This window comes from Vicia villosa, linkage group LG1 (assembly GCF_029867415.1).
Source record: "Vicia villosa cultivar HV-30 ecotype Madison, WI linkage group LG1, Vvil1.0, whole genome shotgun sequence".
NCBI lineage: Eukaryota > Viridiplantae > Streptophyta > Magnoliopsida > Fabales > Fabaceae > Vicia > Vicia villosa.
The window spans coordinates 24,935,280-24,960,322 of record NC_081180.1 but is presented as its reverse complement, the minus strand read 5'-3'; the positions used below and the strand labels follow the sequence as shown (position 1 = coordinate 24,960,322).

At 34.5% G+C, this 25,043-nt stretch overlaps 1 protein-coding gene, 1 long non-coding RNA gene and 1 pseudogene across 2 annotated transcripts; all 3 read right to left on the bottom strand.

The window, feature by feature from the left end:
• Positions 1-1,138: 1,138 nt before the first annotated feature.
• Positions 1,139-5,633, bottom strand: LOC131631614 (uncharacterized). The gene is made up of 5 exons (XR_009292748.1): positions 4,909-5,633; positions 3,211-4,743; positions 2,753-2,977; positions 1,846-2,362; positions 1,139-1,753 (listed from the first exon to the last, which is right to left on the bottom strand). It is a non-coding gene; the product is annotated as an uncharacterized LOC131631614 (long non-coding RNA).
• Positions 5,634-15,640: 10,007 nt separating this feature from the next.
• Positions 15,641-16,780, bottom strand: LOC131594708 (uncharacterized). Its single transcript, XM_058866937.1, has one exon. It carries the CDS (start codon positions 16,778-16,780, stop codon positions 15,641-15,643), a length of 1,140 nt encoding a protein of 379 aa, XP_058722920.1.
• Positions 16,781-16,924: 144 nt separating this feature from the next.
• Positions 16,925-17,492, bottom strand: LOC131594630 (ATP synthase subunit alpha, chloroplastic-like; annotated as a pseudogene).
• Between the last annotated feature and the right edge of the window lie 7,551 nt (positions 17,493-25,043).

The following is a 25,043-nucleotide window of genomic DNA, read 5'->3' as shown; positions in this document are numbered from 1 at the left end:
TGTTCCGGTTTGGGGGATTTGTGAACCAGAAGAGTTTTCTGAAGCGTTCTGGTTTGTGTTTCGTAGAGAGAATGGAGAGTGTTTGCTTCAAAACCAGTAAAAAGTTGGAAATGAGAAAAATTTTACTTATTTATATGAGGGTAATTTCGTCCAAAAATTTTGATTGTAGGGGTATACGGGCAATTGTAGGGGTAGGAAGTAAATTTTTCCCTGACCCCGTCCAATCCAATTTTTTTGGCTTGTCTTTTTATTTAATTTGGGCTTTTACCCCTAATTCTTAGTTGCACACCAAGCTCAACTCTTGTTCTTATTTCTTTTTATCTTTTCATTTTATTTTCATAACTAAATGAATAAAAACCAAAAACGAAAAAATAGTTAGCCAGCAAAAAAATATATATTGTTTTATTTATTTCTTTAAAATATTTTCAAAAATACAAAAATATTTCTTTTAGACATTTTCAAAAATACAAAATTGTTTTAATTTTAAGATTTCTTTCATTCAAAATATTTTCACCAAAATTACTTGGGATTTAAAAATTATTTATTTATTTATACTAATTTTTATGAAAATGTATATAAAAATATATAGTTCTTTATGTTTTGAATCTTTGTTTGACATTAGATTTTATAACTATTTTATTAGCTTTGTGAAATTAGTTTAGTATTACATGACATATGTTTTTATAGTTTTTTTATATAATTATTAGTATACAAAAATTTATTCGGTTATCCGAGATACCGTTATTCCTACTTGAAGGTCGGCCGCTCCGCTATCAGAGATTAACAACTCAGAATGTATATATGAATGCTTAGAAAACTAGCGGGATACCCGTGCGTACGCACGGGTACTGGTACGGGACGCGAATTTGTTTTTAATACATAATAAAAATGATATGAAAGAAAAATGAAATTGTAAAATAAAAAAAATTGATTAATTTATTTTTTATTTAGAAGATAAATTAGTAGTAAAGTTGTTAGTGTTTATTACAATAATAATTTTTGTCATATATTAAAGTTAGATTAGTAGTAAAGTTGTTTTGTTTATGTACAATAGTATTATTTTTCCCCTTAATGTTTTCACATATTTGATTTTGAGGAATCTCGTACGGGACGCGCATTTGTTTCAGATGTATATTTTAAGTTGACTTTAGGCTTTCATATACATTGAACCGGCTTGTCAACATGCTTTTAATGCACTTGTATTGCACACTACACTTTGCATCTGTCTCATTGAAATCCTGTTTTGCAGCTATCTAGCTCCTGAGTATGCAATTACTGTCCATCTTCATGGATGAACAAAACATGATTCATGTTCTACCAAACCTTTTGATGAGCAAATGGGACCAAACGCCTAAAGAAACAAAACTAAAAGCCTCTAAGAAATTAGATCCCAACATAGTCCCCTAAGAGATGCACACAAAGAAAATCAAGAATGCAATAACAGAAAAGCCAGACTAATAATGCCAAGTCTACAATAGACACTATTTCAAATACATAGATCAAAGTTCAAACATCCAATTCCATCAAGAGTTACATTACATTTAGTTCTAAACGCAAAATCTTTCTTAATTGTTCAATTATCACTCTTCACTCATGATTACCAAAAAACAAAACACCCTAATTCAAGTCAAACTAATAATGCTCTAGTCTTCTCCTAACACATTTTTTGTTCTTTTCATTTTCTTGACATGATCCTAAAATGTCACATTACATACTTGTCCTCAAACACCAGCAAATCCTCAATCCCATGTATCTGTCACAAACACAAATATACTATAAGCATTCAATAGGTAATGATCATTATTTGTAAATCATCAAAGCTTTCAGTATGCCCGATGTACTTACCTGCCAATCATCATGACAGTAGCTTGAGGATTAGTTCCTGGAGACTCGGTAAACATCGAGCCATCTACGATACGAAGCCTGTTAGCACCAAGAACCTTATGATCCGAGTCGACAACCTTCCCAACATGGCATCCACCATGATAATGCCAAATAGTGATCACAATGTCTCTACAAAACTGTTCAAGTGATTGTGTCATTGACATGCTTTGGTATAAGGTTAACATTAGCCTTCGCAGTGTTGTTAAGAAACTGTTCTGTAGTTTTTCTGTCACACAAAGTGAGGTTTGTGAAATGCTTTGACTGAAAAACTTTTGAGGCTAACCGGATTCCTTCGACGTAGCAAATAAGATTGCAAGGGTGACTAAAGTAGTTGAAGGAAACAAAAGGGTTGTCATCCATATTTGTGTTTGCAATTTTGCTTCAAAGCAGGAAACTGCCTTGCTGCCGTGAATGCTGCAGCATTCATTCAAAGCAGGCTCGAAACATCGATAGAAATATTCAGTCTCAGTCGAAGGAGCTGCGATGAACTGATACGATTTAATATAAGTAGGGACTGACTATACTATGATATGGTTTTCTCTTACACTAATTCTGACATGCATAATATCACATGGATAAGAAATTTAAAACAAAAATAAGGAGAACAAAAAGTAGTTTTCCTATGTTATATGAATATTAACCAAATGTTAACAAATTTGTATAAGTATTGAAACTGAATATATATATATATATATATATATATATATATATATATATATATATATATATATATATATATATATATATATATATATATATATATATATATATATAAAGTCTTAAAAACTAAATTAATCTAAAGTTTTTTTTTTCATTTATTTTAAATTTCCATTTTAAATAGTAGTTACAGTGGCAGCTTTAAATCTACCAGCTTCAGACAAAGCTTCTTCAACAATGGGTCTCCACTGTTCTGCACAAGAATAATTGATTCCAAGTCCAACACTTAGCCCCCTCAGGTAAATCGGAGGTCCAAAGAGTAAGGTTGTCTCTCAACAACTGCATGATCAAAGTACTGTCCTTGTATGACTCTTCACTCAAGGTATCTAAATCCGCAATTGCCTCGTCTAAAGCTTGTTTAGCCAAATGAAAGGCCCTGTGTATTTCAGTATTCACATTTAAAGGAGCATTAGCAACAAATGTAATTCATCGAACCTATGCAGATGATAATAGTGTTAGAAGCACATTTGTGCCTGTGATGTTTTTTTGAGTTAAATCTAGATGTCTTCTCTTATTCAAGACATTTATATTCAAGGCCAACGAAATAGGTAAAGCTTATATGAAGCACACATTAGAAACAAAAAACTGTTAATGATTCATAATAAGTACCTTGTTAATTGAGTAGTTATCTCCTAGCCTTTGATCCAGTAGCCTTCTTAGACCCTACACAGAATCCCCCTCTTGATCAAAAACTTCATCAACATGGACAAATATATCTGTTTGTAGTATAAAATATTACTAACAATATTCATGTAGAAACTTGTATTCTATGACTATAAACAATTGCTTCATAGAGTGTTTTAACAATTCCAACATTTATATTGAAGAGATTATCCCTAGTCATTCCAGGTTTACGCAGCAAGAGTGATTACCAAACCCATACCTGTAAGTTTATCCTCAAGCTAATTTATTACCAAAAAACGTCGAACATAAACATCAAAATCTTCCGAGTCATGTTAACGTAAAAAACAACAACTTAATTTTAAAAACCTATAGCTAATGGAAACAATGAAGTTATACTCGAGTTATGAAGTTATAAATTCTGTATACAACCAACAATGCTTCTGAGTCGATCGTAATACATCTGCGCAATGTCAGAAGAAATTGTGCCATAGTTCTTACAGTGAGATGGAACATTATCACTATCAGTTTCAACCAATAAATAGACCATTCAAAATTCCATAAAATGCTCTTACCAGTAAATATGACCAAACCATCGGTTGATACGCGCACCCATTCCTATGGAAAGTTAATACCTTCAAGTAGTCTTTATCCAAACTTATAGAATTAAAAGAATAAACCGAACCCTAAACATCAAAAGGCATAAAGTAAACCATAAAATCAAAAAGCAAGATTCAGAATCTGTGTTAGACCCTTAAAAGCTTCTGCTTCAATTAACATATCAGCACCATGGTGAATTAAACCATCCCAATCACAGTCTGAGCCTTCACCCTTTGGATCAACTTCAGTTGTTCCTTAAAGATGCAACTCAGGCTCATCCGAATCTGTCTTACAACCTTCCTGAACATACCCAACAGTAGACACAACTTCACCGGTTAATTCCAAAAGAGTTAGCCTCATCACAACAAAGTGGAGGATCGTAGCCAGGACTACCACAATTATATTGCAATGCTTGTGGTAGCTCATCAGAGAACGGGACATCACTCAACACCACCAAATTATGCACAAACGGAACAACCATATTAACTACAAGATTCTTCGAGAATATTGATTTTACATTCAAATTTCAGTTTTACTATAAGGGGTAGCAATTTTATAGATGTATAACTATAAGTATACCATACCAGTTAAGTTTACTACACGATAACTCATGTATACACAGATATACAATATGAACTCCTACATTTGTATAAATATAAATACTTGATTACTAAAAATGGAAGGAAAAAAACAATTCAACTTAATTAGAAGTGGTGATAGAAAATGGTCACTTCTATGGGAAGTAGACTTACATTGAAACAACATGGCAGAAGTCGTAACCAGCAATAGAGCAGTCACCGGCGACATTATTTTCTACGACTTTGGATATGGGAGGTGTAGCCCAGCTAGGTTTGTTGCTGCATGGATCTATGTTGAAGTTCCAATCCTTCTTTGATTTAGCTATATCTTGAAGAGCTTCCTCTACATATACAATTTAGAAGCTATCAGCTAGGTACTCAAAATTTTCTAATCCATAAACTCATGCCATCAAATATATCAACAAAATTTCTATACGACCAGAAAAATAAATGTTACTCAAACTAACTTGAATCTTTATATACAAATTGGAAAGCAATAACTAATAACCTATTAAACAAACAAGCAATAAAATTCATCAAATATCTTGCTGGAATTTACTGCTATTAGGTTGCTAGGTAGTTTGAGTTTATTGATTGCACCGCCTGTCAAACAAAGTGTATATATATTGGTTAATCACCTATTTCCGTTCCAACAAAACTGGTTAGGTAGGACTATAATTTCCTAGCTTACTGTCAGTCATTGGTCAAGTTTGCACAGATTGTGTGCAGTACCCGTTTTTAAAGGGATGTTGACAGCTGCTTTATTCAAGAATGACCTGCAACTGACACTCTTGCAGGATAATAGTAAAAAAATAATACACAACAGTCTATAACACTACAACCATTATGAAAAATATGCTTTATTAAAGTTATGGTTTATCATATTTGAGAAAGATAAGTATCAACTGCTTTGAAAATTAAATTAATAACAGAAAAGCTAGTAATAAGGAGCTTTTTTATTCTTATTAAATCACAATGGATAAACATGTGCCACTGTCATTGAATTTAGAAACCAGAATTCATAAGTCATAACACTATATTTATGTCTCTCATTTTCTTTCCTGCATCATTATATGTTGGAATTGAGAAGTTAGCTGACTTTTCTGCTATCATTAAATACAATGGCTGAGTTATCTTTATTTCTTTCTATATCCCGTGATATATGGACCTTGGGAAAATAAAAAAAAATAGATATGTCATAGTAAGTACTAAGTAGGTTTCTCATATATTAATGTACAGGTACAATATGTTGCAGAGCTAGATGAGAAAGTTGTACGACTGTAATATGAAATAGATTAAAAAAAATTGAACAATACCTTAAATATGATTTTTTTTGTAGATCTACATATTTTCTTCGCGTGAACTCAGAGCCATAACCCTTGTTGTCTCCAATATCCCTATCTTTGATTAATTTAATCTGAAAAGCAACAAAAAAATCAAACTCTTGTTAAAAATCATAACTTTTCCCCTACGCTGAAACAAAAAGCTTCATGATATCACAATAGCATTAACCTCTTGCAGGCATGACATATTGCAATGAAAATGCATTGACACTGTTAGAAAACACCACTATCTGCTGACTTGATGTAGTTGTGCCTAAGCATCTGCAAGAATCACTATAAAATCAGAAAATTAATAACATAACCAACCCCAAGAGATACATATTGAAACATTGAGACTTTTGCTGCTGATATTTCAAGCACAGACCCTTCTGATTTTGCAAGCACAAACCCATCACCCATGAGTCCAAAATACATTGCAGGTCCAATTAGTTCTTGTCCTTCTCCCCTTCACAAATCATCATCGTAACAACTTCTAAAACATGTTTTCCAGAACGAAGCATAATCTCAAGGACACTATCAAAAAAACATCTTGCAAACTAAAATGCCATGATTCAAACTCAGCAGGAAATTGTACAAATATAAAATGAACAACCTCTAAAAAAATTTCGTGAATAAATTGCTCTGATAAAATTGCACAAAACCACATTATTAATCACAATCAACACACTTGCAAGACCTAATTCTGCTAACCAATCTGCATAACCACCACAAAAAGTTCCTGCAGAAAACAAAACTAAATAAAAACCAAAAGTCGGTTCAGCCAAAGTAAATAGTCTTTGTACCAAGATTCATAACACAACAATCTAACAATGAAGATTATAGAACAACAAAACATTGGTTGGAACTTGAAACATACCATATTGGAAAAGAACTTGCGACCGAGATCTCCTGAAACCCTAATCCCGTGGAAGGGTCGGATCTGGAAAAAAAGTCATGTTAATGAGAATTGACAATGGATAAGGTCAAAAATCATCAAGAAAACAGCTGCAGAGCAAAAACAACCAAAACCCTAGTTCATCATTTTCCCAATTTTACAAACCCTTCAGAAATTATCAGAAGAACATTGTTCATCAAACATCAAAACCTCAAACACAGATAAATCCCAATATTCATAAAAACCTAAACAATTTGTTCATCATTTCCCTTAAAATCAAAACCCTTCAGAATCGTGAGAGAGGAAGAGAGATCAAGAACAAAAACCAGAAATACCTCACCCGAGATTCAGATTCGTAGCTTTCGTCATCATCTTCATAGATCTTCAACCAACTCAACTCATTCATCTAAAATCGTTCAACATCGTTCATCACGAACCCAACAACATCAACATCACCATCATCGTGTTCATCATCGTCCTCAGCGCTCAACAGAACAAACCGTGTCAGGAAAGAATACAAATTGCATATGTAGGAAGAAGGAAGAAGGAAGAAGAAGAGGGAGAAGGAGGAAGAAGAGAGAAAGTGAAGGAAAGGACGAGAGAGAGAGGGAAAGAGAAAGAGGAATGCAGAAGAAAGATAATAGAGGGAAAGAGAAAGACAAAGATAGAGTGAGAGAAAGTCAATATTTTTTGAAATTCAAATTAAAGTAACATTGAAAGAAAACAAAATTTGAAAAGAAATTGAATTTGGACCAAGTGACATCATCAATCCATTCCAACCTATTTATCAAAGACAAAAAACACCAACCATGTAATTGAAATAGAATTATATGACATCAATAGTTGGAAAAAGTATTATTTGGACACAAAATACCCTTATTTTCATTAGGTGGCAGCCAAAGAGAAAAGGGCAAAAATGTTTTTTCCAGAACAATTTCCTTTCTTATATTATAGATATCAATGACTCTTTCAGAGCTTCAGGGATCATTTGTCATCATTCATCTTGTATTGTTGGCTTGCATCACCCATATGAAATAAATAATCCATAAAATTAAGCTTAATGGGAAATTCAAACTCAACTTTCAAGTTCTATGTATGGATTAAAGAGAGAACTTTGTGGCAAACTCAAGCCATATTTGAATTGTAGAAGAGTCTAACAAGCCATATTTTTGTGACTTTTACCTCAATCTATTTTTAATAATATGAACAAGTTAGTAGTCAGAATCGCAATCCCTTTTGTAGGACAGTCCAATTCCGCAAATTAGAAAACTCATATTTGGGTAGGATCGGTGAGATCACCGTCGAAACACGTAGAAATGGTGAGATCGTGCGTTTCTTCCTACCGAAGGAAAGGAAAACTAATAGTCTGCTGTCAACGCAAAATATCTCATTGGTACGTGTTTGGCATTTTCAACCTCTGTATTCAAAACTACTATAAAAGACATGTCTAATTCAATGAATAAGTAATTATTGTAATAGGTGAATTCCAATTGATAACTGAATATATAACAAGAAAATGCTACAGCAAAGAATCGGAAACCATTTAACATTTTAAACTGTATTTTGATTCAAATAAACTGCTTAGTTTACTTTGGTGAATTAAAAAGGGAAAAGAAACACTAGAGGTAATGATGTCTGACTGAGCCTAGGACCTATGATGTTTATCTCGGATAGAGTTGCTTAGCATCGACCCCCTAAAATGCTATAGCGGTAAAATGGATGGTGGAATAGCCGTTTTTCTAAAGACTAAAAACGACTATACAAAGTAAACATAAAATACTAGAAAGTAGACCTATTCACAAAATTAAAGAGATCATCATACTTAATAGTTAAAGATATGGTGATAAAACTTATGCAGAGAAGAAGACTAAACAAAACTAAAGTAGAAATTGAGGAAGAACATAACATTACTCTTTTCAAAGGGTTCCGGTTGTAATTTAAACCCTTAAAAAAGACAACGGTTTAAAAAAGTTGAGGAATTTATCCTGAAAAATCTAATTGCGGCTGCGATAGCGGTATGGAGCTGCAATTAGCGGCCTCTATAACCGCTATTGTTGACGGTGGTTCCCGGACCAGTAGCGTCGCGCCTAACAATACCACCGCTACACTGTTCTGTTATAGTAAGCTATTGACAACATAGCCTAGGAGCTCCAGCTGGGCATACTATCCAACTCCCTCACCAAAAGACATATCTTAGAGGTTTGAGATCTAGCTAATTTGACTCTGAACAAGGAGCCTATGAGGGAAATCTCATAACTTTTATTCATGAAAAGGGAAATCTCATTACAAACAATTACATGATAAGAGTATTAGGTAACAATGAGCATAGAGTTGTGACTTGTTATAAGGGGCATTCAATTTTGTTCTAGTAATGTTAGTGTGTAATTTTGTATTATAACACCAACAGACCACAAATTAATCAGATATTCTAACTTTGAAGATACATAATCCTAATTATGTAATATACTTGTCCATACTATTGACAATGTTCAAGATAAATGCTATATAAGTGAAATCCTTAAGACCATAAGCCTGGGAGATAGTATATTACATAATCATCTCATGGAATCATACCTCAAAAAAGATAGCATCTGCCAAGCCATACCATTCTATGCCAAATCACTCTGCAATTTAGAAACACGCTGCATATTGGATTGAATTTGCCAAATCACTCTGCAGCAATATCATAAATGTTCAGCAGAGTTCTATGACACCATGAATAGTTTAAGTATTTTGAGTTTTCATAGCAATAAAGCACAATCAAACGATAAAGATGTGTACAGGAAAAACCACATAAGCCCAAATGATTGTGCGAAAAAGTTTTAGTATTTGTAAAATCATTATGGCAGTATAACCATGCAAAGTTTCAGAGATAGGGAACAAATTTTTGTCACGCTCAAACATAATTTACATAATAAGTTTAACTTCAATGATTTTAAGAAATTTCAATTTTTACCAAAAGCGAAGATAGAACTTATATCCACTTTTTATACATTTAAGTAACCTTTATGAATTGACCATCTGTTCCAGTATGTTGCATAGTGTATAACAATAGTTAAAAAGCTGGTGACATGACCCATAATATAAATACGTTCACTTAAAATTAAATAATAGTCTAACAGCAACACATATAATCACCAAGCTCCATTGATGTCATGACCAATTCAATCCACACTAGGGTGAGCTGCTAAAGAAAAGGTGCTGGGAACTTAGTTATAATAACAAACAAGATAGTTACTCAAAAACTTGAACCAAAAACTTAATTTATTTTATTATCTGATTTTAAAAAAAAAAAAAATAGAAGACAGTATAGGCTTCTTTATAGATTTACGCAAAAATCAAGAACACCATATATAAAATATAACCGGAAAAAAATCATTATAATTTATAACTACCTCAATCAGATTTAAATCATTCTATGTGCAGGATAGTTATTTAAACATATTGATTTCCTTCAATAGAATCAGAAAAACAAATAAGAAATGTTATCAAAAAATGCCCACTTATTTCAAAAGCACTCCACAATCTGTCCTATTGATCTAAATATAAATAAGAATATTAGAGGTATGTTAGGATAGTAAGTTTAGAACTATCATAACTGCCAAGACTGACAGGTGTCAGCTTGGACTGTATTTCACCTGCTACACCAGGCCAACTGGTCGCCACTATAAATGCAACCAGTTGCTCACTATTTGTAACTAACATATTCAATCAATGAAAAGCTAGTTACAACTGAAATGAATAGTGCAATTACAAACTCTATCATGGTATCAGATTGCTAACACGATTCTAGGCCATGGCATCTCCCCCACCACCTTCGTCGTCTACTTCCGCTCAAGTCTCCACAACTCTGGCGCTGGCAGCAATGTCTGCAAACGATGACTTGCGTTGTCTCAAATTCTCGCTCAAGATTGCGCAGAAAGCAAAAACTGGATAAGAAGAATTTTCATCTTTGGCGTCAACAACTGTCTTCAAAATATGCTCCAGTATTTCCTGATATTAAGAGCAAGTTTGGCATCATGGACTTGGATGAAGTTGAAATTCTGTTAGTTGTTCATGAGCTTAGACTTGCAAAGTTCAAGGAAACTTCAATTCTAGATCTTGTTCCCTTGAATCTAACTCATATTGTGCCTTCATCACAAGTTACTGTTGACTCTCAAAATGCTAATTCTGAACCTCCTCCTCCTCCTCCTCAGGTCACTCTACAAAATCCTGAGTATGATTACCAAGCCTTTAGAGGTGTCAAACCTGGCTGTGGTGGCAAAAATGGCATAGGTAGAGGAGGTCGACTTTCCAACATACAATGTCAAGTTTTCTCTAGGTTTAAGCATTTTGCTTTGAACTGCTGGCATAGATTCAACCAACAGTTCCAACCTTCTTTCTTCAGAGGCAATCCTTACAATCAAACTCCCTAGCAGAGTTATACCACTCAATTTGGCAACAATATTTGGACTAGGCCACCTCAACCACCAAGGCATGCCTTTCCTCTACTAAGTCCTCCCAGCACCTTTGTGGCCAACACTCTACCTTCTACTCCTACATCTTGGTTCCGTGACTCGGGAGCATCTTATCATGTTACAAGTGATGCAAAGAATTTTCAACAACTCACTCCCATTGAAGGACATGAACAAATTACATAGGCAATGGCCAAGATTTGCACATTCACTTTACCGGCTCTAGCTCTTTCCCTTCCCCTTTCCAACCGCACACAATTCAGACTTAGTAAACTGCTTTTGTTCCCCCATAACTAAAAACCTCGCAAGTGTTAACAAATTCTCAAGAGATAACAATACTGCTGATAAATGCCTTGTCAAATTACAGGTATCTGATGTTGTCCTTCTAGAATGTCATGCTGGAAGTGATGACCTTTATGAGCTACCTTTTATAGCCATGTCTAATCCTGCTAAGTCCACTATATTGCCTACTTTTTCTGTTACTGAGGTTGTACCTAGTGCTAATTCTACAACTGTAGATGTTAATTTGCCTAATGTAGGGCATCTTAGACTGGGGCATCCCAATGTTCATGCCTTGAAACTTTAATTGCAAAGTTGTAATACTTATTGTAATAACAAAGATCATACTCTATTTAATTCAGCCTGCTGCATTGGTTAAGCCCGTAGACTACACTCACTTGCCTCACACACCACATATTCTAAACCTTTAGAACTTGTTTACAGTAACTTATGGGGGCCCTCTCCAAACTCCGCTGCCTTAGGCTTTAATTACTACATGTCCTTTATAGATGCCTATTCCAAGTTCACTTTGATTTATCTACTCAAATCTAAACAGTTTAAAACCATGGTTGAACTTCAACATGGTTTTCCCCATCAAAGCTATTCAATCAAATTGGGAAGGGGAATTAAGACCCTTCACTAAATTCCTAACTGACCTAAGCATCATTCACATAGTCATATACCCTCATACACACCATCAAAATGGTGTGATTGAGAGAAAACACAAACACATAGTGGACCTTGGCATCACCCTTCTAATTCAGGCTTCTTTGCCTTAATCTTATTGGAACTATGTCTTTTCCACTCAGTTTGTCTCATAAATAGGTTGCTTTCATCCTCCATTAACTTCCAAGTCCCTTATACCTTATTGTTCAAACTCAAACCTGACTATCCTTTCTTAAAGATTGTATATCTCTAAAGATGTTTTGTTTAAAGAATTTAGGTTCCCTTATCCTAAGCTTTTTCCCAATAGCAATGAATTGTTGAAGATCTGGTCAAGACCTTCAAAAGGAATGACTTTTGAAGATTTTTGGCATCACTTGTGACATGATAAGATGTCCTTTAGTTAGGAAACCTAGAAGTGGAGGTTGAAGGCAAGGTATTGGCAACAAATATGCTTGGAGGACTTGTGAGTGAAGGATCATGCAGGTGGAGGAGGTCTTGACCACACATTATTGCAAACCCTAATTTAAAAAAAAAAAACCCTAATTTTAGCTGGATATGGATCTAGGTCGGGTTGTATTAAAAAAATAATAAAAAACAGCATTTGCAAACGTGTTGCAAGAGGATAACCGCTTGCAATCCTGCATGGAAACATGCTTTACCAATTCCAAACATGAATTTATGAATATAGATGGTGAACATATGAATTTTTTATTATTAATTAGAACTTATTTTTTTTATATATGATTATTTTTGACATATGTACAAAACTATGCATATATAAATATAACTTTTATCAGTAGTAAAAACTTACGTTCCGTGCTACGTTTCTCGAGTTACGTTTTCTCAATCCTATACTGTTTCCGTGTAAACTCTAGAGTTTTTAAACACTGGTCTTGACCACACATTATTGCAAAACCAACCATAGAAGTTAGGACTACCATGCCATGAACTCTGATTGTAAGTATTTCCACTAAAAGAAGGTTGAAAGTGATGATTAAACCAGTGCGAGTAGTTTAGAGCAAAGTGACCAAAACATGAACACACTTGGCACTAAATGTTGTTATTAGAAAACCTTCCTCCTTTGTCTCTACCATTATGACCACCATGATTGGTCTTACCACCATAAAAAGCTTGATCATATTGCTTTAGATTATAGGAACCATCATGTAATGGTGAGGACTCAGCACTAGCAGGTTGCAAATCTTCAAGAGATGATTACTGAGGCACAACATGAGAGATTTAGCGAAATTAAGTTTGGAGCTGGTTGCTTTTTGAACTTGGCAAGGTGAAGTTCGTGAGCCAAAAGAAGGATCTCACCTTCATCAAGGTCCATTCCACCAAATTTACTCTCAATAACAGAGAAATTGGTGCATCTTCAGCACTCAAACCTTCAAGTATCACATCAATATGATGAGAACATGGAATAGAATCTTCAATGGAAACTTATTGCTTCAACAATTGTAAAAAATTCCAGAATATAATCTTGAATAGAAAAATTGTCAAGTGTAATTGCACGCAATTCAACCCTAAGATGACGTGCTCTAGCACGCGTCTGCTTTTGAAAGTAATTGAAGAGACAATCACATAGTTGATGTGCAAGAGAGCAACCAAGCACACGTGAGAACCTCACTAAAAAGCGCAAACTGAAGCCAAGACAGCAACATTTAATCTTTCTGAATCCAAACAGAATACACAGGGTTGACAAATCTAATGTGACGAACTTCATCATCTAGAAACGGAGACGGAATGCGAGTGCAAACAACTAGGTCTGTGAGAACGTGTGCATTGATGTAGGGGTTCTACTTGTTGGCGCCTAAGGTGAAAATTCTTTTCTTCCAATTTGTACGCAATTTTGAGCGAGAAATGCAGGCGGCGCAATTCATTAGTCGACGTTGTCGGAGTTGGAGAAGTGGAGATTTGAGCGGAAAAGGGAGGCAACAACACCAGGAGTGGAGTAAACGCGGCCATAGATTGACTCAGCAATGTGATTCCATGAAGAAAGTAAAACTGGGATTTCCATTTTAGTGTAACTAACTTTTTGATTTACTAAAAGTTGGTTAAAGGAAATAGCAACTGGTAGCATTTATAGCCAGTTGACCTACTACTGTAGATAAGATACATTCATGCTGATAGGTGTCAGTCCTGACAGATATAACAAACTTAAGTTAAGCGTATCCTATCATATCTCCAATAAATAGTAATAGTATCGAGGCCTCAAATATGTTTTCCATTTCAGACAACATACATACTCTTGAAGAAGAAAAATGACTTATAAGTTGAAACAGTTCGAGGCGGAAAAATGAATGCACAGATATGCAAATAACACAACTCACAAGAGATTATAGCATCAGTGGCCTAAAGGTGTTACACTATTTTGACATATTTGTTCATCTCAATGATATAAAATTGAAATAATTCATACATACCTATATGATGAAGCCATACTTGAATCAAACCAGATCATAATGTGCTGTCCTCAGTTAAGTTTAAGCCTACTAATAGATAGGATTCTTGTTCTTGAGGGTAGAGAGCATAGCAAAAAAAATTCACGACATAAGTGTGGAAAACAAGTTAATTCAGGTTGCAAACATAGTTTATCAGAATTTAAACTGGTTTTGTTGCCAAGTATAGTAACAACCTTATTACAAAATAAGAAACTAGAAGTCATGTAGCATTATTATACAATTTTAACAACTCATATTATAGCATCTTTGACTTTTAACTTTTTTTTTTTTAATAATATGAATATTTAGAATATTAATTACCAAAGCACGGGAAAACAAACAATCTGCTCTCAATACAAAATGACTCTCATTGGTACTATTGTTCGAATGGAAAGTTATATAAACATGATTAGTTTTCAAAAGACATGAATCACAAACACCAACAAGCTTTTTGAGAATGCTGATATACTTAAAATCACTCCAAACAGTAACATTAGAATCTTAGAGAAAAACTAAAGATGAAGAGGATGTGATAACATCAGTAAATCACCAGAACATTTTTTCTCAAACTTATACTAAACACTAAATGATTCTCTCAGCATTGCATCACCTGACAAAAACAAGAACTGATCCTGTCAAGAAAATCTTTGTTTTTCGAATCAGAATCTGGCAACAAACGGTTCAGAACTGATCTCAGAAATGGCAGGCGAGGATGCATATAAGAGGCATATTTGATCATTGATAAGGTTATTATTTGAAGAGAAGGAAAGAATGGCATGCAACTAATTGCTCACCACTCCCCTGCTCTCGTTATAATCATCAAGATCCCATTGATATTATGATGAATTCAACCCACACCAGTGTGCTACTAAATGGTCATCCAAACTAGACTTAAGTTCTTCTATTAACTGATGCAAGAAAATAAAAATAGAAGGCAATGCCTGCTTACACATTCTACAAATATGTCTACTTTTATGCTCTCCAATTCCACACTTATTTTTTGTTAGAAATTCAAGTATTGTCCTAATTCCATAATACATAACATGACTGGTTTATAAGTCAAAACTGTTACCAACAACAAAAAAGGTTCCAACTTACTGAGAAAGTGGAACAACACACTTAAAGATGAATAAACATAACATGGCTGGTTTATTCAGTTACAACAGAATGTGTTTAAGCACTATATGCTAGCATCCTTCCCCTGATATAGCCTTAATAGCTTAGACGCTTCTTCTTCTTCATAACAATCCACATACTTTTCCATGAATAACACATCAGGGTATTTAAACGGTGTATACAAGCTAGCACTCTTCTTAATCAAACCTTTGGATAAAAGATACCGGACGACTGAAGCCCTTGGAACAAGCCTTTTCTCCAGACTACATCCGAATAGGTCAGGTGCTGCAAATAGCACTGAAGGATCCCATTCAAGCTCTTTGACCCAAAATTGCATCACCGCATTGAGTTTATCCGGTGACCGTAGCATAAAGTTAGGCTGTCTTTTAAAGGCATCAAGAATCACATCTTCAGAAAAACCCCAACTCTTCAAGGCATCAACTTTAGCATCCCATTGTGATTTAGCGACAGTCCTCTTGGCAAGTAACGCCACACAAAATTTGAATTTTGAAGGATCAAACCCTAATTCCTTAATCTCCTCCACAGCCTTTCTCACACCAGTAGAACAAAATACAGAAGGTCTAGAACGAAGCGAACGGTAAATGCCGGAAGGAGTGACACCGGAATCGAGTAAAAATTGAAGATTTGGTTTCAATAGGATATCACGAACTAAAGATGGACAGACAATGATTAGAGCAATAGCTTTTTGATCAGACGGACAGAAAGTTCTTACCAATTCAAAAGTTTGAATAATGCGTTTCAGGCTTGATGTTAGGAATTGGGGGCTTCTGGTGATGGTGGCGACTATGTCGGTGGGAGAAGCGCCTTTGGAAGCTAAAAATTGAAGCTTAGGGAGAATGGTTTTGATGGGGTTGGAAAGGATGAGCTTAGGACTCCTGCGAATAATGGATTGTATCTGGTCATCGGAGAAGCCTTGGGTTTTGAAGAAGGTGATGACGGAATTGGGTTTTTCGGGGGTTTCGAAAGTAAATCGTTTGGATACTTTGAGAGCATCTTGTGGAGATAAGCCACAATTGTTAGTGAGGTAAGATATGGTGAAAGATTTTTTATCTGAATCTGCAGTGGTTGTGGCGGCGGCGGCAATGGAGAAAAAGGTGAAAGAGTGGGGTTTGAGGAGAAGAAGATGACATTTTGGGGTTGAAGAAAGATTGTTGGGGTAAGGAAAACCTCTGAGATGCAACATGAGCTGAGATGAGATGATTCAGCAGAAAAAAAAGTAAGAGAGTTTTGAAACTAAGACACTATGTCACTAATTCAACCACTATTCTTTAAGTATAGAATTCTACAATGATTATTAACCAACACTCTTAATTATCACTACGATCACTTATGATAAATTAAGATAACCATTTGTTTCAGTAAAATAGTTATTAGATGTTCTTTCACATTAAGAGGAGTTGATTGAGATTTCTTAAGCAACTCATGTAATCATTAACCTCTTGACAATTGATTTTGCGTAGCTTTATCGAGATCTGAAGAGAGTTGTGCAAAAACTTTTAATTTTGCGAATTGTGTCAATTCCAATTGTAATTTATCAGCTACTTGTTTCATGGCTTTTAATTGAACCGTCGGTCCAACTCTAGAAACAGAAATACCCTCATTAATTGGAGGTCTGGTCCAAGCATTGAATAAATCAGCAGATAAGAATATTTGGCCATCTGTAATGGAAATTACATTAGTAGGAATATAAGTTGAAACATCTCTTGATTGGGTCTCAAGTATTGGTAAAGCAATCATACTTCCTTCACCTAACTGAGAACTTAATTTAGCGGTTCTTTTCAAAAGACACGGATGTAAATAAAAACATCTCCGGGATATGCTTCGCGACCCGGTGGTCTTCGTAATATAAAAGACATTTGGCGATAAGGCTGTGAATTTGCTATCATTTTATCCATCTATCATTTTATCTATCTATAATCTTCCTTAAACTACCATTAGGAATACTACTGACCATGACCAACCATAACCTCAGTCATAATTGATCACCAGTTTGATATTCTGATTATCATTTTATATACTTATATTCTTTGTTATTTCCATTATAATCATCATTTTGAATATCGACAATCACTAATATACTCACTATCAATCCTCACTTGAATAATCTTTAACCGCCACTTAAATCAATTTCAATCACCACTCTGACTGCCACTGATTACCATAATTAACTATCGCTCTAACCACCACTCTAAACATCATAAACAACCACTCTGACCATTATTGGTCATACTTGAATATGAAATTTTTATTGTTATGTGGAGAGAATACACATGTATATATAGGTCTAAGCCTCTTAATCAATAAACTAAAACAGGAAAGGTTTGATACAATAATATCCTAATTGATACTAATAATCGTATAATAAAATAATGTCTCAACACTCCTCCTTAAGGTGGTGCATATATATCATAAGCATCCATCTTGTCACATATATAAGTAATCCAATGTTTCTGAAGAGATTTTGTAAAGAGGTCAGCAAGTTGATCCCTAGAATAACAAATGAGGTTTTGATGATCCCGGTGGTAATCTTATCTCTAAGAAAATGACAATCAACTTCAATATGTTTTGTCCTCTCGTCAAATACTGAATTGGAGGAGAGGTGCAAAGCTGTATGGTTATCACATACAAGTTCCATAGGGTCGGCTTCACAAAAATGAAGTTCATATAGTAAATGATTAAACCAAAAGGGTTCACATGCGGCATGAGCCATGGCTCGATACTCATTTTCTGTACTTGATCGAGCAACAACATTTTTCTTTTTGCTTTTCCATGAGATCAAATTTCCACCAATAAAAGCACAATAACCTGATGTGGAGCGTCTATCACTTGCATCTCTTGCCCAGTCTGTATCTAAATATCCAATGATATCGATGTTGCCTCTATCACAGAAAACGTGTCCTTTTTCCAAATGATTCTTTGATATACTTGAGTATTTAAATAACTACATCCCAATGGTTGTCATAATGAGAGTTTAGGAATTGACTTACTACACTGACGGGAAAAATTATATCGCGTCTAGTCAAGGTATGATAATTAAATTTTCCTATAAGGCTTTGATATCTAAAGGATCAGTATATGGCTCCCCCTGATTAGGAATAAGCTTTACATTATGTAACTTGTAGACGGTTAGGTTATTGTGCTATAAATATGGGATCCTACCAAAAGCTCTTGAGGTTCATTTCTACAAATCACTTAAAAAACTTCATAATCCCAGCGCGAGGAAAAAGAGTTTCAAGAGTGCTAATGTATGTGAATCACCATTTTTACTTCAATGCAATTTCCATATTTATCAATCGTTCCTCTTGAACACTTTGTTTTACTTTCATTTACGTTTGAACTATATTTTTACTTCGTTATATATGTTGTCGATTGTGGTTCCGTTATGATAATGGAATTCACCATATATGCATTTGTAGTGTATCTCTTTTGAGTGTTATCACTTAACTTTCTATTATTCACGGGTTACCTTTAGTTTATCTGTTGTAGAAAACTTGGCTTACTTAAACTCTTGAGAGGAACCGTTGTCTTCTTAGAGTCAAGCTTCTATCGAATTAAGAAAGCTACACCTTAGTTATATTAGCACGTGTCTTAGAATCAACTAGTCGATTCTGGAGGTAACCCTTAGTTTAAAGGTTTTGGGAGGACTAGCGGTTGTTTACAATTTTCACAGTAAACAATAATTTGAGAGCATCTTGTGGAGATAAACCACAATGGTTAGTGAGGTAGGAGGACAACAACTGGCGCAGTAGTTTGGGGCGTCTCAGACTACTTCTCCGTCCACTTTATCCACTTATATTCTTTGATATTTCCATTATAACCATCACTCTGAACACCGATGATCACTAATATAGCCACTATCAATCATCACTTAACCATATTCAACTGTCACTTAATTTTGATCAAGATGTTCATCTCCCCTCAAGCATGAGGCACCTAGGGACGAGATGTTTAATGTTAAGTTCATTGTCCCCTTGTCTGAGGCTACCACCACTGCAACCAAGGAGCACATCTCAAACCTTGATGAATTTGACTTGGAGTTTGAAGATGATGTAAACGGTGAAAAGGACGGTGGCTAATCTTGCTTGCACTCATCCTTCTTCAAGAATCCACTCAAATGCACCAAGGAGGATGATGAAGTTTGACGACCTTCAACTCTCCTTTCTCTTAATTTTGTCGTTGTCGTCGTCTCTCTCTAACCCTCAATTCTCTAAATTATGATTTTGGAAGAAAGAGAATGGAAATGTAAAAGTGAAAAAAATTGATTCTCGTGAGGCATATGTAATGAACTAGAAAAATACATTATTTCCCTTGTTTAACCAAGAATATTAAGCTTATGTATGCCCTTCTCAACACACTAATACATCATTGGTAGAATAATGGCTAGTATTAGGGGTTACTAAGGATTACATCAAGTGGTTTCTTATTTTGGATCAAGCGCTTACCACTATGCTAAAAACAAATGTTACTGAGAACACGACTATATTTTCTTATTGCAAATAGCCCTCAACGGGATGCGCCTAATAAATTGTAGACGTCGTGGGTTGGAATGTTAAGCTCATCGAATTGCACATGTGACGTGTTGCACCCCAAAATTTGTCCTCTTTCTCCGTGCTATAAGTTATGGATGGCGTTTATTTCGTCGTTCGAAAAAAAAAATATTAAAGAGTTTCCTGTGGGGCTACAAGTTAAGGACTATGTTTCAAGGTGTCCTTTGGGATCATGAATCCAGTTGTTTACTCTTATGTGTACGTCTATGGGGATATCATGTATGCTCGGCGTTTGAGTTTGAAGATATATTACGGGTAGCACAAGTCATCGTCATCGTGTGAATTAGGGTTGAATTGGAGGATGGTCCACTCTCTTATCATTTGCTTCATGATTAGATGATTCACTGAATTGATTGAAGAGAGGTTATGTTCAAGTTCTTTTGTTCATTAGCTTGTTTCTATTATGAGTGTTGGTACAATTAGAACATCGAACTTAAAAACTCAAATGGAAATGTATTTGGTGGGAAAGAAAATTCAAGTCACTTTGAAAAGAAAACATATGCAATTTTTATTCACCATTAGAATCAAGCTTTGTTCATCCAAACATCATTTCTTATCCAATCCCAATTTCATTACAAAATTCATGTTCATCATTCATTACAAATCCCAATATCCATAATTTCATCTAAGTTCCTATTATAAAACAAGTTAATTCAGGTTGCAAACATAATTTATCAGAATTTAAACTGGTTTTGTTGCCAAGTATAGTAACAACCTTATTACAAAATAAGAAACTAGAAGTCATGTAGCATTATTATACAATTCTAACAAATCATATTATAGCATCTTTGACTTTTAACTTCTTTTTTTTTTTAATAATATGAATATTTAGAATATTAATTACCAAAGCACGGGAAAACAAACAATCTGCTCTCAATACAAAATGACTCTCATTGGTACTATTGTTCGAATGGAAAGTTATATAAACATGATTAGTTTTCAAAAGACATGAATCACAAACAGCAACAAGCTTTTTGAGAATGCTGATATACTTAAAATCACTCAAAACAGTAACATTAGAATCTTAGAGAAAAACTGAAGATGAAGAGGATGTGATAACATCAGTAAATCACCAGAACCTACTAAACACTAAATGATTCTCTCAGCATCGCATCACCTGACAAAAACAAGAACTGATCCTGTCAAGAACATCTTTGTTTTTTGAATCAGACTCTGGCAACAAACCTATTTGAATTATGCCAGAAAACGGTTCAGAACTGATCTCAGAAATGGCAGGCGAGGATGCATATAAGAGGCATATTTGATCATTGATAAGGTTATTATTTGAAGAGAAGGAAAGAATGGCATGCAACTAATTGCTCACCATTCCCCTGCTCTCGTTATAATCATCAAGATCCCATTGATATTGAGATGAATTCAACCCACACCAGTGTGCTACTAAATGGTCATCCAAACTAGACTTAAATTCTTCTATTAACTGATGCAAGAAAATAAAAATAGAAGGCAATGCCTGCTTACACATATTCTACAAATATGTCTATTTTTTTGCTCTCCAATTCAAGTATTGTCCTAATTCCATAATACATAACATGGCTGGTTTATAAGTCAAAACTGTTACCAACAACAAAAAAGGTTCCAACTTACTGAGAAAGTGGAACAACACACTTAAAGATGAATAAACATAACATGGCTGGTTTATTCAGTTACAACAGAATGTGTTTAAGCACTATATGCTAGCATCCTTCCCCTCATATAGCCTTAATAGCTTAGACGCTTCTTCTTCTTCATAACAATCCACATACTTTTTCATGAACAACACATCAGGGTATTTAAACGGTGTATACAATCTAGCACTCTTCTTAATCAAACCTTTGGATAACAGATACCGGACGACTGAAGCCCTTGGAACAAGCCTTTTCTTTATACTAAGTCCGAATAGTTCAGGTGCTGCCATGAGCACTGAAGGATCCCATTCAAGCTCTTTGACCCAAAATTGCATCACCGCGTTGAGTTTATCTGGTGACGATAGCATAAATATAGGCTGTCTTTTAAAGGCATCAAAAATGACATCATCAGAACAACCCCAACTCTTCAAGGCATCAACTTTAGCATCCCATTGTGATTTAGCGACAGTCTTCTTGGCAAGTAACGCCACACAAAATTTGAATTTTGAAGGATCAAACCCTAATTCCTTAATCTCCTCCACAGCCTTTCTCATATCAGTATAACAAAATACAGAACGTCTAGAACGAGGCAAAAAGTAAATGCCTGAACGATTGACACCGGAAACGAGTAAAAATTGAAGATTTGGTTTCGTTCGGAGATCACAAAATAAAGATGGACAGACACTGATTATAGCAATAGCTTTTTTATTAGACGGACAGAAAGTTCTTACCAATTCAAAAATTTGAATAATGCGTTTGAGGCTATATGTTAGGAAATAGGGGCTTCGGGTGACGGTGGCGACTATGTCGGTGGGAGAAACGCCTTTGGAAGCTAAAAATTGAAGCTTAGGGAGAATGGTTTTGATGGGGTTTTGAAGAAGGTGATGACGGAATTGGGTTTTTCGGGGGTGTGGAAAGTAAATCGTTTGGATACTTTGAGAGCATCTTGTGGAGATAAACCACAATTGTTAGTGAGGTAGGATATGGTGAAAGATTTTTTATCTGAATCTGAAGTAGTGGCGGCGGCGGAGAAGTTGAAAGAGTGGGGTTTGAGTTTGAGAAGAAGAAAATGACATTTTGGGGTTGAAGGAAGTTTGTGGAGGTATGGAAAATCTCTGAGATGCAACATGAGATGAGATGATGTGATTCAGCAGATAAGAAGGAATATGTTAAAATGAGAAATAAGAGAGTTTTGAAACTAAGACACTTTCTTATCCTAATTGTTAACTCAGATCCAGAGAATTGGTTGTTTTATATGAAAAAATTGTGTTTTTATCTTTTTGGGGCCATGGGTTTCTTTTTCTTTCTTTCTTGTTGGATTTAATCAATATATATTTTATCTTTTTGGGGTCATGGGTTTCTTTTTCTTTCTTTCTTGTTGGATTATATATATATATATATATATATATATATATATATATATATATATATATATATATATATATATATATATATATATATATATATATATATATATATATATATATATATATATATATATATCAGGATATGATCAAATGACACCAAGGTGTCACACTTTTTTATGACACCAAATCTCAACCGTTAAAAAAATTGATCCAACGGTCATATAAATATTTTTTTAAGGATTTAATTTTTTTTTTATGCAATTTTGGTGTTTAATATAAAATTTGTTTTTTTCAAGTTTCAGCTTTCAAGAAGCTTGTTTTCACTAGAGTTTACACAAATAGACATATGGGATTGGGAATATAGTAGTAGTTTGAAAGGTGTAAGGTAAAGCTATTTTTGATTAAATAATCAAAAAATGAAAGTCCGGATGGATTGTTGTCGGCAAGATCTGAATTTTGGTTTTGCTGCGTTTTAACAAATCAATGCTTTGGATGGTTGAGTTTGTTTTTTATTAGATATGAAAAACCGTCTTGTAGAATTTACTTCCCACGATCTTGGATTTCTTACGTTTGAAGAGTCGAGTGGGAAATTGGTGAAAATATGATTAGCAGTATGATATTAGAAGGGTGGGATTCTGACTTTTTGTATTACTTAGACAAAGATGATGATGGAAGAAATGTCGGTTCCAGTGTCGTTAAGAACAAGTAATTCAGTGTTTGATAATTCTTTGTGTGGAAAAAGACCCGAGATGGATATGTCGTTGCAGTTGTACCTTGGATATTGGAAATTCCTATTCAAATACTAAATGGTTGGTAACATGAAATATGATGGAAATAACAAGGATTTTAATCAGCAAACAATTCATTGCTTTGGAGCATATGATGGCCATGGCGGCTCTTAGGTAAATTATTTTTTTATGGTCTGTTTGGGTTGACGTATATGAGATTATCTAATGAAAATAACTTACGACATGTTGATAAGTCATTTTAAGCAACTTATCTATTGAAAGCTACTTAGAAGACTATTTTGAGGAAGTTATGGAAATAACTTAAGACATGTTCATAAGTTATTTTAAACTTATTTTTATAAACTCTTAATGAAAATAATTTGACTTCATTTCTTTGTTGTTGCTATAAACACCTAATTAAACTATTTATGCAAACATGACATAAATGTGAGTCTTGTCTCCACTTTTTAGCATTTTTCTATGTGTACATCTTCACGTTGAGCTTGCTTTCTTTTTTAGGTGGCAAATTATTATCGTGATCGTATGCATTTGGCTTTAACTAAGGAAGTAAAATTGCTCAAAGAAGGTCTAATAATTGGAAGTCCCAAGGGCCAAGGATGATTGTCAAGATTTGTGGAAAAAAGCTTCCACTAACTGTTTTTTTAAGGTTGATAATAAAATCGGGGGTAAGTTAATTGTGAACATGTTGCACCATAAACTATTGTTCCACTACTGTTGTAGCCATTGTTTGTTCATCTTGTATTATAGTTTCAAAATGTGGTGATTCCATAGCGGTGTTGTGTCGTGGAAAAGAATCCTAGGCTTTATCTATGGATCATAAAGTAAGCTTACCTCCAATAATAGTTTTGCGGTTTTGGTGCAATGCTATTGTTCTCCGTGACAAAGATAAACAGATGAATAGTTGGAAATTAAAATCATTCAATTTCTATTTTAGATTGTCATGCTTGATTATGTTATTTTGCTCTTTGTTTGAATGAACTCATGCTATACCTATATTTCTATTTCATTGTGGTAATTTTTTATTAAGAGAATTCAGTCTAGAATCGTATTTCTACTCAACCCGTCGAATACTTAAAACTGAAGATCTTATCGCAACACACTCACAATACGCATCAAAATCACCAGACATCATTCGAGACGCCACATCAGTATCTATTT

Bases quoted from the DNA above. Each gene is read 5' to 3' on its own strand.
- LOC131594708 (XM_058866937.1), bottom strand. From the start codon at position 16,780: ATGTTGCATCTCAGAGGTTTTCCTTACCCCAACAATCTTTCTTCAACC.